The following is a 16,762-nucleotide window of genomic DNA, read 5'->3' on the forward strand; positions in this document are numbered from 1 at the left end:
CCAACTTTGGGGCGAGAATGAAGTTTATGTGACTCAACAAAAAGGCTAAAATAACTAACGGACAATGGAAACAAAAAAATAACAACGAAACAAAAAGAGAAAAGCACAAATTAAAAATAGCATGAAATGAGATTAACGGATCAAATTAACTAGATTAACACAAGTAGAACTAATTACTAATGTTAACTAGTCATGGAACACAATAAAATGAAAAGGAATTGAAAATAACTAAAATGGCCCAAAACAGAAAGTTGAAAATTTGCAAAGTGAATAGTTGCAGTACACTGTTCATCATCTTCAACCTCGAGCTAACTTTGAATTCTTCCCTAAAACCATTTCAAATATACTCCAAACAGCCCCAAATTTTAGATTTGATCTCCTCAAGACGTACCCGATCCTTTGCAAGAACACCCACTTGAGACAAATCGCATTCGCGGAAACCCGATTTTATGTTTTTTTTTTTAACTTTGAAGCTTCCTTCGCTTGAGCTTCAATGGCGGTCCAATCCTTCTTCAAGTTTCAGTCAACCAAATCAATAGAGACCCACGTTTTTAGACTCAAAAATTAGGTCCAATGAAGGAGTTAAACAAACAGTTAGCTTCACAAATTTTCCGCCGCAACAACGAACTTCAAATGATGGAAGTTTTAGCTTTCTCCTTCAAGTTTCGAGCTATCATATTTATGGGTATCCTTTAAATGGACTCATCATTAATAGCAGCCACACCAACATAAACAACCAATTTCAGCTTATTCTCTTTTTTTTTTTTTTAAATACAACTTTTTACTTGAGGAGCACAAACTCGCAGATGTGAAAATTTGTGTGTCAAATACTTAAATCAAGTCCGCAACTCGCACAAGTGCTTTTTTGTAGTAATAATTTGAACCAGTTAAGCAAGTTTCTCACTAGATCTGAGACTTTAAAGAACCACAACTACGATTTGATTTGCTATAACCCAGCAGCTCAAAATCGTTCCTCTCAAATCAGTCTTCGAATGCTTGAGTCACAGCTTACGATTCAAAGAACTCAACCAAACAACAACATAAATTTTCAGCACAACACAGAACAAAGACCATCGATTCTTTTTTTTTTTTTGTTGAATATGAAAATTAGTGCAAATAATCAAAGAATTTGTAGAAACAAATCCTTTAACCTTCGTTCAGATACCAAGATGATACGAACGCGAAAGCAAAATTATAAGAACACAAATAAAATGATAGAAAGATAGAGATTTAGTAGAGAACCAACTAAGGAAATTAAAACAACATTTGAAATAAACAAATAATCAATCAATTTAAGATTTAATTGACCCAAAGCTATAGGAACAACCCTCAAGAGGAAGCAATCCCCTTGCAAGTTCATCTTAACAAGTAATCAACCAACATAGAAATTCATCCTAAACATTCTAAATGAATTTTCATTTACAATATTAAAATAAAATAACCCTAGAATGAGAGCCTTAAGGGCTATTTATACTAGGGAGCTAACTATTACAAATATAGCCACTAAATGTAGTATACTCTTTAATTGTTGGCGAAATTATATATGTAGTCATCCCATTATGAAAGTAGTCTCCAACGCTCGATGACTATCTAGATTGTATCAGGATGTGAGTTAGCAGACAACTGTCACTGAATGCAAGCGAGCGATTGGTGCCAAACAAGCCCCGAAGACAGAGCAACCGGTAACAAGGGTTCGCAGCATTGTCATCAAGTAACACTCATCGCTCAGCCGTTACAGAGAATATCTGCATTTAAAGCTTACTGTTATGCACCCATCAATGACGATTTTATTCTCATTCAAGAGGAGCTTGATTAGAGGATCTTGTCCCCCTAAATAGAAGGATTAAAAACCATTGTAAGGACATGAAACATTCTGCACACAAAAGCTATAATCTATTGTCTTGTTACGCTCAATTTGAACACCTGAACATTGCATTCACTTTTATCACCGAAAATGCTTAGTTCTTAGTCATGCTTGTTATTTCCTTTAATTTCATTTGTTAATTTTATTTTTGTTCTTATTTATTTATCATTTTTGGGTCAAATTGATTCGCCTATTTATAAACCACGCTATAAATTCAATTGTACTATTTTACAGGTAGACAGTTAAGTTTGGAGAAAATCAGAGGAGTCAGCACACACACACATATATATGTATGTATGTATGTATGTATGTATGTATAAAGGAATAAAAATAAGAAACAAATATGTCATATCCTAATCTTCGAAATCAGCAGGAGAAATACATATACACTATGCAAAATTGAATAACTGATTGGAGTTCTGTCTTACATACCCAAATAAGCTTAGCTGGAATGTCACACAATTAATTGTTCAGAATCACTAAGGCCTATTAGCCTTGGCGATTTCTCCTGCAAAATCACATCGAGTCTAGTAAACCAAAGACTAAGCCTCTTTATGGACAAACTTATTTCTCCTTATCAAACAGGTTTTATCAAAGGAAGATCCATTACCGAAAATATCATGATGACTCAGGATATGGTCCATAATATTACAGAACCTTTCACCCATGGGAATGTAGTGTTAAAAGTGGACATGGCTAAAACATATGATCGAGTCTCATGGGAATACCTTTGTAATATTATGAGGCATTTTGGCTTTAATGAAACTTGGATTGATATGATTTGAAGACTTATGTCTAATATTTGGTATTATGTAAATATCAATGGGAGTAGACAGGGGTTTTTCAATTCTTCGAGGGGGTTAAGACAAGGGGATCCTTTTTCTCCTTTTCTTTTTCTTATTGGGGCTGAACATTTTTCAAGATTAATGGAGTCCTTAAATAATCATGATTTTATCCCTTTCTCTATAGATAGTCATGGTCCTATTATATCTCATTTATGTTATGTTGACGATATAATTTTATTTTCCTCTGAACCTGAATCCTTGAAGATCATGATGGAAAAGATAGAGACTTATCAGAAAATCTCAGTGCAACTAGTAAACAAAGCCAAATCTGGTTTTTATGTCAACTTTCAAGATGATGATATAAGAATCAACCAAATCAAGCAGATTATTGGATACAATCACTGTCACTTTCCAATGCAATATCTTGGATGTCCTATCTGCATAGGAAGGAAAAAAGTTGTTTATTTTAACAACATGGTGGCTAATATAGCCAAAAGACTCCAAGGATGGCAAGGTAAATTTCTAACCTATGGTGGCAAAGCTATTCTTATTAAATCTGTTTTGTAGGCTATTCCACTTCACACTCTATCAGTGGTACATCCTCCCAAGGCAACTTTCTCCCAGATTGAAAAGATCATCTCTAACTTCTTTTGGGGTATGGATGGTAACAAAAACAAGAAGCATTGGATTTCTTGGAAAGACATGTGCTTTCCAGTCGAGGAAGGGGGAGTTGGCTTCAGTTCTCTTAAAGACACATGTGATGCCTTCTCTGCTAAGATATGGTGGAAATTCAGAACTCAAAAATCCCTTATCAAAGATTTTCTCAAAGCTAAGTATTGTAAAATATTCCATCCTGTTGCAAGAAGGAAAGCTCAATGCCAATCTCATACTTGGAGAGAATGATGGACATCAAAGAAAAAGTGGAACCTTATATCTCATGGATTCTTGGAAGAGGGGAGATCTCTTTCTGGTGGGATTCTTGGACAGGACTTGGGCCTCTGGCTCACCTGGCGCTTAACACCAAGACTCCTAAAAGAACTTCTATCATCAGAATACTTGGAATCAAAATAAATTGATGAGAATCCTCCCCTTGCACGTGATCAACTGTATCAAATACATCACCTTCAATATTGATAAAGAAGACAGACCCATATGGACCCCAGATCCTTCAGGGGATTTCTCTTGCAAGTCTGTATGGCACACTCTGAGATCAAAGAAAGGAACTACTCTAAGGTATGACTATTTGGCATAAAAAGCTTCCTTTTAAAATTTTCTTTTTTATGATGAGAGTGCTAATGGATAAAGTAGCAACTGATGTTGCTATTAAAAGATTTGGGTGAATATTGCCTTTATATGTAACTGCCTCAATTACTATTATGAGGAATCTACTAACCATCTGCTCAGTGATAGTCATATTGCCAATCTAGTTTGGTCCTTCTTCTGTAACTCCTGTGGTATCAGATTGGTCCAAGGCCAGGTAAGACACAGAATTATGAGGTGGTGGTTGACTAAGTCCAAAAATGAAGTTCATAAGACAGTTCTTCAGTGCCTACCCTCAATCATTTGCTGGCAAATTTGGAAGAACAAATGCTCGCTAGGTTTGATGAAAAGCGCACGTCCCATCATTTCATCATCCAACAAGTGATCAAAATAACAAATATGCTTATCTAGACGAGGTTCCCAGATCTACAGCTCCATAACCTGTGGCAGGACACCTACAGTAGAATTGAGAAGCTCTCCCCTGCTATTCATTGTCAGATTGTTTATTGGCAAAAACCTCCAATGGGCTAGGTTAAACTTAATGTTGATGGCTGTAGAAAAGGTAACCCAGGATCGGCAGGTGGTGGTGGTCTTATCAGAGATCACCATGGCGTTTTAATTGGTACTTTTGTAGAATTCTATGGTGATTGTAGCTGTAATATTGCAGAAGCCAAAGCCATAATGCGAGGCATCAAAATGTGTATTTCAAAGGGCTTTACAAATATTATAGTTGAATCTGACTCGATGTTTCTCCTTAACTTGATCAAAAGGATCATGAAGCCTCCCTGGAGATTCAATGATACTATTGAGCAAATTCAAAACATGACCAAGGATGCTAACTTTCTCTTTTGTCACACCTTGAGAGAAGGAAATAACTCTGCTGACAAGCTTGCTAACCTGGGCGAAAAATCTAAAACTGATTCTATCTTCAATGAGGTTGTATCATTACCATTGAATGTTAGAGCCTCAATGAAGTTAGAAGTTGACGGGGTCCCTAACATTAGATTCAAACAGAAGAAAAAACAAGTTCGTTATCAATGACAACACCTAGCAACAAGCTTCTTTCTCTCACCTTTTTGTACATAGCATCCCTGAGTGTTACTACAAATTACCCTAGGATGCACAACTTCCTTCCCATACAAGCAAAATACTTTTGTTCAATTGTGTATCATAGAATGAGTGTTGTCACCTATCACACTGTCTTGGAGGCCAACGCCTATGTACTCCTCCGTGTAATTATTATTTTTGATATATATATATATATATATATATATATATATATATATATATATATATATATATATATATTGGAGTCACGCCTTAACTCCTCCATCGTAATGAATAATGATGGAACTATAAAGTTAAAAAAAGAAATTGTTCAGAATCTAAAGGGAGTCAATATACAAATAAGAGTGGCAAAATTGTTGTGCAATAAATCAATGATGCGTAAATGCCAGGGTCAAACTGATTGAGAGATGGTCATTGACGAATCGCAATCAAACGCAAAGATTTGGTGCAATGAATCCAATATGAGAATTCAGAACTCATATATAGCAAGAAAGAAAATGCTTCTTTTAATTTCTGAATACCTAAATTATATATCTGCCCAATGATTGGAGATGATTGAATAACAATCCCAAACGTAGCTAAAATTTAGGTTAGTTTAAACCATTACTTTCATTATTATAGTTATCAAGTCATTAAAAGATGAATAAGAATTATAAAACACAGATAATATGGAATAAAACGTGCAGCCCGATGCACTAAGCTCCCACTATGCGCAGGATTTGAAGAAGGATCAGACCACAAGAATCTATCGTACGCAGCCTTACCCTGCATTTCCACAGATAATATGGACTAAATAGAGTAATTTAGTTGAAGGACGAGAGTTTCGGTGAAGCACTTAGTAACCTAAAGGTTCCATTTTCCCATATTTTGAATTCGGTCGTGTAAAAAGTCTGATCATGTTAAGAATAAATGCAAAGATTACTGTATTAACTACTCTATTACTCTCGACTTCTATACCTAAAGCACATGGTTCTCTAGACTCTCGACTTCATAATTGGTCAAAGCACTGTTTTCTATTTCAATAAATTAGTTAACTATGAATCTTGGTTACATAACCTGGATAAAACAAAACTGCAAAATTGGATATAATTACCCATTTTGCTTCCAGGAAACATTCACTTGAACAAATTAAATGCCTTTTCCAGTAGCAAGGCTCCCGTTCTTTGAAATAAAATATAAATAAAACGTTTATTTGATACCAAATTACCGTCTTGATATGATATGTTAATAGGTCCAAATTCTTGACGTGCTGGTAACAGTAGCCTCTTCAGTGTGCCATTATCTGTTGGCCCAAAGTAAGCCAGATGAAGGAAGCTGCATGTGATAGCAAAACTTTGTTCTATATTTTTTATTAATCTTTCACGTGCACTTTCCTGTCCAAAATTGAATAATAAGTATTTTCGTAAATAGGGGTCATGAATATCTAATCTAGATGTAGAAATTTTCCATTTCCGGCAGTTGCTTATTGGATTTTGTAAATTACTTCCTAACTATAACTTTTCTAATGTGAAAGATTGAAGTTTGTGTGGGCTCTCTCTTCACTAGACTGTAGAGAAATTGGTTGGTGCAATGTACATATTGGAATACATCGATCTCACTCTTTGATTTCTCAGAAAGATTTGATTTCTCAGCAAGAAATTCATACAGAAGAAGAGAAGAAAAGAATCGATGAAGAAGAAGAAGGAAAGAAAGGACCAAACGTTTTGGACAAAACAATTTCGGACAAAACAAAGCTAAGTCCATTCTCTAATAAGCCATGTGACAAGCCACGTGGCATCATCTCAGCCAACAAATCAAATGATGAAGTTTTTAATCTGGACCGTCCACTTCTCACATGCACACAAAGGCTCGCATGCTGAAGGAATATTAATTAGTTACATTATTAGAATTTAGCTAGTAAAAATAGGATAAGTATACATAAGTCATAGGGTAATTTTATTTTCAGATTCTTTTCTAGGTAGCTAATATCTTTATAAATACGTAGTCCTCTTGTACAGTGATTCATTCAGAAATACACAGAAATTTTCACAATCATTTTTCTCAATTTTCTACATGGTATCAGAGCATTAGCTCTTCTTTTCAATTTTCTAAATCAGTCATGTCTCCTTCTTCTAATATTACTGAAACTCCCACTCCCACCCACAACTCTTCATCCACAACAACAGGCAATGGAAATACCATTGATTCCACACACCCCTTCTTTCTTCATGCATCTGATGCACCATGGATGATACTTGTCAACACACCTTTTGATGGTCGAGGTTATGCTGAATGGAGCAGATCTATTTTGATTTCACTTTCAGCCAAGAACAAGTTGTGTTTTATTGATGGATCTTGCCCTATGCCAACCCTAATTGATCCTACTTTTCAAACTTGGAGCAGATGTAACTATACGATTACATCATGGTTGTTAAATTCTCTGACCAAAGTGATTGCTGACAGTATCCTCTATTCAAAAACAGCTAAGGATCTATGGCTGGATCTGGAGCACAGGTTTGGACAACCAAATGGAGCCAAATTATATCACCTACAAAAGGAGCTAGCTGATTTAGTTCAAGGTTCAGTAGATATTGCTAGTTATTTTACTAAAATGAAACAATTATGAGATGAGTTGGACACTCTCAACACTGACATGTATTGTTCTTGCAACTATGAATGTGGTGGTAAGAAGAAAATGCAGCAGTTTAAGGAAGATGAAAGGCTCATTCAATTCCTCATGGGATTGAATGAGACCTATGGACAGGCTAGAAGCAACATTCTCATGATCAAACCATTACCCTCAGTCAATCAAGCATATTCTCTTCTTATGCAAGATGAGAATTAGAGTGAAATTCATGTCAAACCTCATTTCCCAACATATGGTTCTTCATTCCTATTGAGAAATCAACCTTCTCAGAACCATCAGTCCTCTAATGGTCCTCAATTCTACACTCAACAGAAGACTGGAAACAATTCCTACAAAGGGAACTCTGGATATAAAGGGAAAAAGAATGCACAGATGTGTCTTATTGCAAGATGACTATTCACACAATTGAAAACTGCTATAGACTTATAGGTTTCCCAGTTGATTTCAAATTTACTAAAAGCAAGAAGATGCAACATACTGCAAAAGAAAATTCAGCTGCTGCAATAGAGGATACATGAGAGGTTTATAGCAAGATGGCAGAAGGACCTCAGTTTGCTCAAAAACTTTCATCAGACCAGTTCAATCAATTGGTCAGTCTTCTGAATCAAATGCAAACAGGGCAGGGAGGCACTCAGGAGATTAATGCAAATTCTGTTGCTGATATATTACTTACCAACTCCCCAACCTGTTATTCAATTGCTAATTCTAACCTTGATAACTCCTAGATCATAGATTCAGGAGCACCTGAGCACATGTGTTTCAATGCTAGTACATTCTTATTCTTATTACCATTACCTACTCCTTTAATGGTAAGGTTACCTAATTCCTGTAGAGTTAAAGTCCCTAACTCAGGCAGTGTTTCCTTATTTCCAGGATTATTATTGGAACATGTTCTTCATATTCCTAGTTTCAAATACAATTTACTCTCTGTGCATAGGCTTTGTCAAAGATTCAAGTGTCTATTGGTTTTCACTTCTTTTGGGTGCATTTTGCTGTAGGGCCCTCTCATGAAGAGCCCACAAGTTTTTGGTGAGGCTAAAGAAGGACTTTACTTATTACAGCCTAATGTGACAGAGTCTAGGAACCCAGCTTCACAGCCTGCAGCATCTTTGCTTAAGAAGTCTTTTTCTAATTCAGTTTCAACTCCTTTTTCTTTTCCTGTCTTAGCAAAAACAGAATCTGATTAAGATTATGGCACGTAAGATTGGGGCATTTTCCTTTCAATGCAATGAAACACATCAATTCTATTTCATTTTTTTCTACTCCTATTTGTGATTGTGATATATGTCCTCAAGCAAGACAGTTTAGGTTACCATTTTCAACTAGTCACATCAAAACTAAACAAGCATTTGATCTGATTCACATTGACATATGGGGACCTTATAGGACATCTACTCATAATGGATACAAATATTTTTTAACCATTGTGGATGATTTCAGTAGAGGACTTGGACTTATTTGTTAAGAACAAAGAAAAATGCATTTTCTGTCTTAAAATGATTCTTAAGCATGGTGGAAAGACAATTCAATGCTAAAGTGAAGATTATCATATCAGATAATGCTTTAGAATTAGGAAAAGAAACTGTTGCCTCTATATTTCTGCAATCTCAAGGAATTCTACATCAGACTTCATGTGTGGGTACCCCTCAACAAAATGGTATTGTAGAGAAAAGGCACAAACATTGGTTGGAAGTGGCCAGGGTTTATTGTTTCAATCCAAGGTGCCTATATCTTATTGGGGAGAGTGCATATTGACAGCTACTTTTCTGATCAACAGATTCCCCTCTAAGACCCTTAAAGGTAGAACTCCCTATGAAGTATTATTTGACCAAACACCCTCCTATTCTTTCTTAAGAAGTTTTGGTTGTTTATGTTATGCCTCTAATTTGTCACTATCATAGAGGAAAATTTGACCTTAGGGCAAAGGCATGTGTTTTCATGGGATATCCTATTGGACAAAAAAGCTACAAACTATTGGATTTGACTACTAAGAAACTGTTTGTTTCAAGGGATGTTCATTTTCTTGAACATATTTTTCCATTCACCTATACCACTTCTCCTACACTAGACCCTGTAGACATGTAATTTTTGACCCTTCCCAAAATTTTACACATTTTAACATTTAAATATTTAGTTTAGGTCTAATAGTACTATTTTTACTTTTTTTTAAGAAAAAAAATCTTTCTTACTTTATTTATCTTAAAAAATGAAAACCACAAAAATATTTTCCTTGATTTTATCTAGTTGGTCGTTTGGCTAGCATTTTGTGTGTCTTGCTTTTCATAAAAATTAAAAATACTAAAAATAGTCTTTGAAGTTTGGTATTTCAAAAGATAAGAACAAAATGTCAACCAAAAAAAAAGCAATGACTTTGTTCATCTCTTTTTAGTTTAGCGTAAGCTTTTAAACATTTAGACTTCTTTTTTTAAAAAAATAAAATAAAAATTATGTTTTTCTTTTTAAGGTTTTCTCTTAATAGGCATTTTGGTAGTCATTTTGTTTGTCTTTAAATAAAACAATAGAACAAGAGAAGTTTTAATTTTATTTTTTTAAATCAATGGAATTTTGCCAACTCACTTCAAATGGGTGAGAATTAGTAACATACTCCTTTTGCTTATTTTAGTTCTTTTTGCTTGTTCACTTTATGAATTCCCTAACGTTTTTGGACTCTCATGGTAACTAATTCTCTCACCTGCACATGGTTCTTAGCACTACACAACACATACATAGATAATACTCATATTCCCTTTCCCACTTACTGGAACTTTCTACTCATTGCCAACAAATTCACGATTCACACAGGACCACACAGGGTTCTTTGATAAATTAACTTTCTGTCTAAGAAAAATATGGTTCCTTCACCCCCAATCCTCCTCACATGACTTCACACAAAAGCGCACACCTACACATATATAACTAGTATAGTACCCGCACGATGCGCGGAAAATACGAAGAAAAAAATATAATAAATTATTAACTTAGTTGCTTAACCATCTCATATTTTTATAACTTGATCAATCGTAAAATTTAAACCATTTGATCGATTCCTCATTAATTTTTAAATCCTCATTAATATAGATTCCTCATTAATTTTTGATTGAAAAAGAGGCAAAACAATTGTAAAGTATTACTATACATCAGAATTACATATAATCAAGCAAAGAGCGTAAAATAATGTGTGCATTCATGTTTTTCCTCTTTTAAGACATTGGATATGTCATTAAAGTTGCATTATTTGAAGGAATAAGTTTGCGTTATTCCATTATGTAATTTATCTTATCTAATGCTCTTAAGAAAAAAAATAATAATTAAATGACAGGTAATGTTGCAAATCAATAAAAAACTTTCATTAATTAAATAAATTACAGGTAGTCGTAGAGACGGTTCTCCCACTCTGCTTCAAATTTAAGGACATAAACCCAAAAAGGTCCACTTGACCACACCTCGTGATAAATGTCAGTTAAAATACTACCTAAAGGTTGTCCAAGTGAATCTACTAAAATTGATAATGCTTCCCAATCATATAGTATAATTTTGTCTATAGCATCTATTAGTGCATCTCTCATAAGCTGATAATTTGCAATATGTAGATCTAGTGCAGGCCTAAGCTCTCTAAATTTCTTTTATTTTTCCCTTCGTTCAGCCCTTCGATCTCTTAACTTATTTTGTATAGCCCTTGGGACATTCCTGATAATTTCAGGCTTTGAGTCTGAAGCATTATAGGAATAAATGTTGCGACGGCATATCTTTCGGCGTTGTCCCCTTCGTTGAATTTGAGCACTCGTAGTTGGAGTAATTTGAACGTGTCCTTGTTCATCCATATCTGAAATAGAACTAAAGAAAGAATAAGAATAGCTACAACATGTCAATGAGATAACATAGTACATGCATATTATTTTGAAACTTGCTCCTTAGTAGATATAGCTCAGGCAATAGCGTCTCAAAGCACTCACAAATTTGAGAGACAATGCTGTTATTTCTTGATAGGACTGCTAAAAGGATAGTGAATGCTAATAGAAATATTTAATTGTTGAATTGGATAGAATAATGAATAGAGGATACTACTATTTAAATTAATTCCAATATGAGTATTTAGAAACGCATCCTAATTGTTGAGGATGAAACTCTCATATATAACAATTCTCTTATCTTACCCTATGTACTCAATTCTTTCAGTTCTGTTTGGTGCGCTTAAAAAATGCATAATCCAATCCCCATAATACATATTCTTATCCTGTTTACTCAAGTCTCTCAGTTTTGTTTGGTGCATAAATAAGCATAATCCAATCCCTCATTACATACTGCTTGTCAGGTATAGACATTCCTGAAGCTTTGCTTGCATATAAAGGGGTGAAAAATGCAATAATCATTTAAATACTTCAAATTAATATCATAACTAACAGTTCTTTGTAGATAGTATTTAATATCATAAAACTTAAAAGTTAAACAGGAGAAGAAAGGTGAAATGATTCAAATATAATGTTCATAACTAATAAGAGTAGTAATAATATACTAAATGAACTCATAAAATAGTTCTTGATTTCTCCAACTGTAACATTCCCAAACACATTATGTTATTTTCTTCTTCTTAAATACTCTCTTTATTTTATTTCCTGACAATTGTGCATTCGGATCTTTTTCAACCATTGTTGCGGCATTAGTTATACCTATCTGGGCAGGTGTATGTGCAATATCGGTTGTGTCGTTATCTTCAGTGGAATCCTGCATATATAAAATAAAAATTTAGCGCAAAATTAGTGTCTGCAGTTGTTGCTTACCAAATGCATTTTTAGTAATTGGGTTTTATATACAAATGAAGTGGAAGACGATGGGGCTCTTCCTCCTCTGGCGACCAAGCGTCTAATCATGGGACTGATGAGAAGCTCACAAGGTCCCAGAGAAAGAGGCTATGACGAAAGAAGCTTAAGGAAGCTGCCTCTTGCCGCCAGAATATAATTGGGCCATTATTGCCTACAACAGAGAATGATGGGAGGGGTGAAAATGTGAGTACAACGGAAGAGATCCAGAATATAGTTGGTCCGTTTTTCCCAACCGCAGAGAATGATGGGAAGGGTGAAAATGTGAGTACAACAGAAGAGGAAACACAAGATATTCGACAAATTGTCAATGAGCCAGGTATGATTTGAGGAGTAAAAAGTAGCAATAGCAGTAGTTTTCTGGTTTCTCTCCTTATTTTCACTTCACAGTTGTTTATATGTATTGAAAGTGGAAATAAATTTATACAGAGGCAGTATAATTAAGCCTGCTTAACAAGTTTTCTTATCTTATTCTATGAAATATTAATACTGTGTTCATAGATTCCCATAGAAAAAACAAAGTGAACATCTAGAACTTTTAAAGTTATAAAAAAACTACTCCAAATCTAAAAAAAAATTCAGAAAGAAATCCTTCAAGATATGTAAGTTGCTTTAATGTTAAAGGACAAATTAGTTATGTATTTACCTCGCATTCCTTCTCTCCATCCAAGACTTGAATATTATTGAAGTCAGGTTCCTATAAAAAATTAATAAATAAATGAGTTTGAAATTATGATTCAAATTATGCAATATAAAAGAAATTTCCAATATAAATATGTTATGAAGTTTGTGAACAAATATGACATACAGTTAAGTCATCTGAAGGTTGAGCAGGACTATATTTGTTCATCAGCTGCTCCTCATCCGTAAGCTTAACAACACTATAAACTTCCTTTTGCTGGTGAATGTTCTCTGTCTTGATAATAACCTTAAACATGAATTTTCTTTGGAGAATATTGTTCAGCTCTACTGGATAGGGATACTTATCAACAGCACCAGTATTCTAGAATGAAATTTTAAGTTAGAATTATGCAAATAACAAATATAAATTGAATTAGTTGATATACCTCAAGAAACCCTTCCTTCAATTCTTTTGCTGATTTGCCTATGAGAAACATGGTTTCACGGTCCCAGAGCAATAGGGAAACAGATCCAGTAGTATCCATTACCCTAACTTGAAGCTTATACCTAATTGCACAGTTGATTTGAGATATAAATGTAATATTTTGATGGATTAAGGAAATAGAGCTGTTGATTTTACCTAATAACTGCTGAGTAATCTTCATGTTTATATTTGGGGTTTGGGCATTGATAAATGTTTCCTAATTTATCCACCTTCTTTTGACACTTCTTGCAGCTAACGTACGACCATCCTTTTTCAAGTTCTAAATTTTCAATACTTGCGACAATCCAACATGGACCTTCCTGTTGAATAAAGTGATAAGACAATTGTTGAATAAATTGATAAGACAAATGTAATGAAAAGACATAGAGAATATGGTCAAACATAATATCAAAGAAATAACATAAATGTAATTGAAGAATTTTTCATCTTCCAAATGAGGAAACACTCTTTAAAACCATAAAATAAGAGGACTAAAGGCCAAAAATAAACTTCATATATAATGTAAAGGCATAAAAAAAATGGTCCATGTGGCGACTCAGTGACATGAGGAAAGGATAGGTACCTATATGATATGGATTAGGATTTAGAGGTACTGTGCCAACATGCCGTTGATCGCAAGGAACGCAAATTAGTTTATATCAGTTAAGAGTTCAAATATAGATAAATTGAGCTATAATCATCTTTCTGGTTGCGATGATTTTCTAGATAAGTCGAATTGTTACTATTGTGCGATTTTCTTCGCATGTGGCTTGCTGCATTATATATGTAGGAGACTGAGGTTCTGAGATCATATGAGATCTATGTAATAATGTAGTAATCTGGTAGATGGTCTACTGGGGATTACATATTAGGCTAGGTAGTTGTTTATTAGGAATCTATCCCATTAAAGATGACAAAGAAGATTTGAACTACTTCTAGTCTTTAATTTGTTTGTGGCCTCTAGTCAGTTTATCTAGCTATAACTTAAATGGTGTTAGCATAGTTGTCTTAAGGAATACATAATCTATATCTTAATTTCAATCCTGCTATACTACTGCTCAATCATTTAGCATGTAGATAATGAACAATTACTTGTTCTTTTCCCTCTATTTGTCTGCTAGAGTTTCTTCATTGGTTGTTCACTATCTTCTGTGCATCTTTACCTAAATTTAAAAACTGCCTTTTTCAAACCATAAAATGAGAGAAATAAAGATGTGCATTTTTGCAACTTTTAACCTGAAACAACAGTTAAATTAATACTACAGAAGTTACGTCACTCACTTGTATGGACTCCACTAATTGGCCAATTGTTTTAACTTGAACAATGCCCTTCTCCAACTCATCCGAGACAGAGTAACTTTGTTGAGAGATGGTTTGAGTCAGCCTCTCGGAGTTATTATCCCGAACAGAAAGTAATCTGTATTTATGAATAACTAAAATAGTTAGATGTATACTTGGAAAATTTGATTTGAGTATAGAAGCAGTGAAATTTTATATAAATAAATCAATATATATATTGAACCGTGTTTTAAATTCATCAGATTGAGGAAAATTTGGATTAATCCACAGCTTTGATGCATTCCATGTATTGCGCACAGAATATGAATCTACAAAACAACGTTCGTGTAAGATATAATGAATAACTTTCACAAAGTAATGTTAAATTGAGTAATTGTATTTTACCTTAATATTTATGGGCTTTTATGAGCTGCATAACAACAATAATAGGCTGGTTGTTAGCACTTAGTAGATGAGGAACAATTTCATCAACAAACTCCCCCCAAAATGTAGCAGACAACTTCTTCCTCCTGTCAAATAGAAATAAGAATGTAATTTTAGCATATGTAATTATCAAATCAATCCTTAATTAGTAGATGAATATTTATTCTTACTCGTCATCTTCTAGTTCAATATCCATAAACTTCCTAGAAATTCCACCTTGGTTTTGCGTTTGTACCTCACTGAAATTGACAATTTCTCCGATGACATCTAAAGAAAAAGAAATTGTTAAAATAAATAGTAGATAAATTCATAATTAGAAAATTAATGTAAAATCTTTATTTACCAAATAATTCAGTCTTCTTCACGTCAACCTTATTTATCAATTGATCATATGGTCGCAAATCAAAGATATTGATTGGGAAAAGTGGATCGGTTGTTTCAGCCACTGTTGTCCGTTGAGTAAACGTCAGCCTCAACCTATGTTTCGTGGTGTTGAACTTCTCCTTATTATGACAAACGATAAAGTTCGCCATATTATATAATCCAAGCTCAGTAATTTGTGTTTTGAAAAGATGCAAAACTGACTTGCCAATAGAAGCACTTATGTGATCGCCCTACAAAAAAATTACATTACATAATAGACTGAAGCATAGATTGATGTTTTTGGCAGTATTAAACAGCGTGATAAGTACATAATGTTGCATCGTGTTACCTGTCTTCTGGTGCAACCTTTATGCCGACTATGCAATGTTATGATTTGTATTAATGGTAATTTATATTAACTATTAACTATGGTCGTAAACAGTAGAGTTAAACAAATTAATCAGTTGTAGTAATAGAGAAAAAAAATTAGATTTGCAAGTGAAACTGTTTTTGGTAATTCGAAAAAAACGCCTATACATGACAGGAGATCCCCTAACTCTTGGATGTGAAAGAAACTTGATGGCATTTTGGACTTGATCCTCCCGAACTGGTTCTGAGTTTACAAATACAGAAGTTAAAGAGATCCCTCTTATAGCCTCAGGCTTGGAATCCTGATTATCTTTAGCAGCTGGTGCAAAATCACTAATAGAAGGAGATTTGATATGCAAATCTGCTGCATAGTAGCTGAGTTGTAGTAATAGAGAAAAAAAAATCCATTTTTTGCAAGTGAAACTGTTTTTGGTAATTCGAAATAACTTTAGTTCGAAATAAATTTTTTTCCACCCCTTTTGTCCCCTGTTTATATTTGTACAAATATTTTGAGGACGAATACAAAACCGAGAAACAGAGAACCAAAGGAATTAGTTTATACTTTTCATGAAAAATTGAAAAAATGTGCTGCATAGTAAATTTGAACAAATCTATAAATATGCAGCTCATATGCTCTTTAGAAGGGAGGATAAACAGTAATGTGAAATATAATTACATAAACAGTAATGTGAATTCTAATAGCAGAAAGTTGATAAACAGTAATGTGAATTCTAATAGCAGAAAGTTGATAAACAGTAATGTGTCCTGCATTATATGAGTATT

The 16,762-nt window shown here is 34.0% G+C and overlaps 2 protein-coding genes across 2 annotated transcripts; one reads left to right on the forward strand and one right to left on the reverse strand.

The window, feature by feature from the left end:
* The first annotated feature begins 2,790 nt into the window (after window positions 1-2,790).
* LOC138883329 (uncharacterized) lies at window positions 2,791-3,278 on the forward strand. Its single transcript, XM_070164009.1, has 2 exons — window positions 2,791-3,163; window positions 3,217-3,278. Exons 1-2 carry the CDS (start codon window positions 2,791-2,793, stop codon window positions 3,276-3,278), a joined length of 435 nt encoding a protein of 144 aa, XP_070020110.1.
* A 7,687-nt stretch (window positions 3,279-10,965) lies between these two features.
* Window positions 10,966-13,828, reverse strand: LOC104212304 (uncharacterized). Its single transcript, XM_070164010.1, has 7 exons — window positions 13,682-13,828; window positions 13,488-13,608; window positions 13,229-13,423; window positions 13,067-13,117; window positions 12,271-12,325; window positions 11,287-11,426; window positions 10,966-11,172 (listed from the first exon to the last, which is right to left on the reverse strand). Exons 2-7 carry the CDS (start codon window positions 13,584-13,586, stop codon window positions 10,966-10,968), a joined length of 747 nt encoding a protein of 248 aa, XP_070020111.1. The 5' UTR covers window positions 13,587-13,608; window positions 13,682-13,828.
* Between the last annotated feature and the right edge of the window lie 2,934 nt (window positions 13,829-16,762).

This window comes from Nicotiana sylvestris, chromosome 12, assembly GCF_000393655.2.
Source record: "Nicotiana sylvestris chromosome 12, ASM39365v2, whole genome shotgun sequence".
In the NCBI taxonomy this organism is placed as follows: Eukaryota; Viridiplantae; Streptophyta; class Magnoliopsida; order Solanales; family Solanaceae; genus Nicotiana; species Nicotiana sylvestris.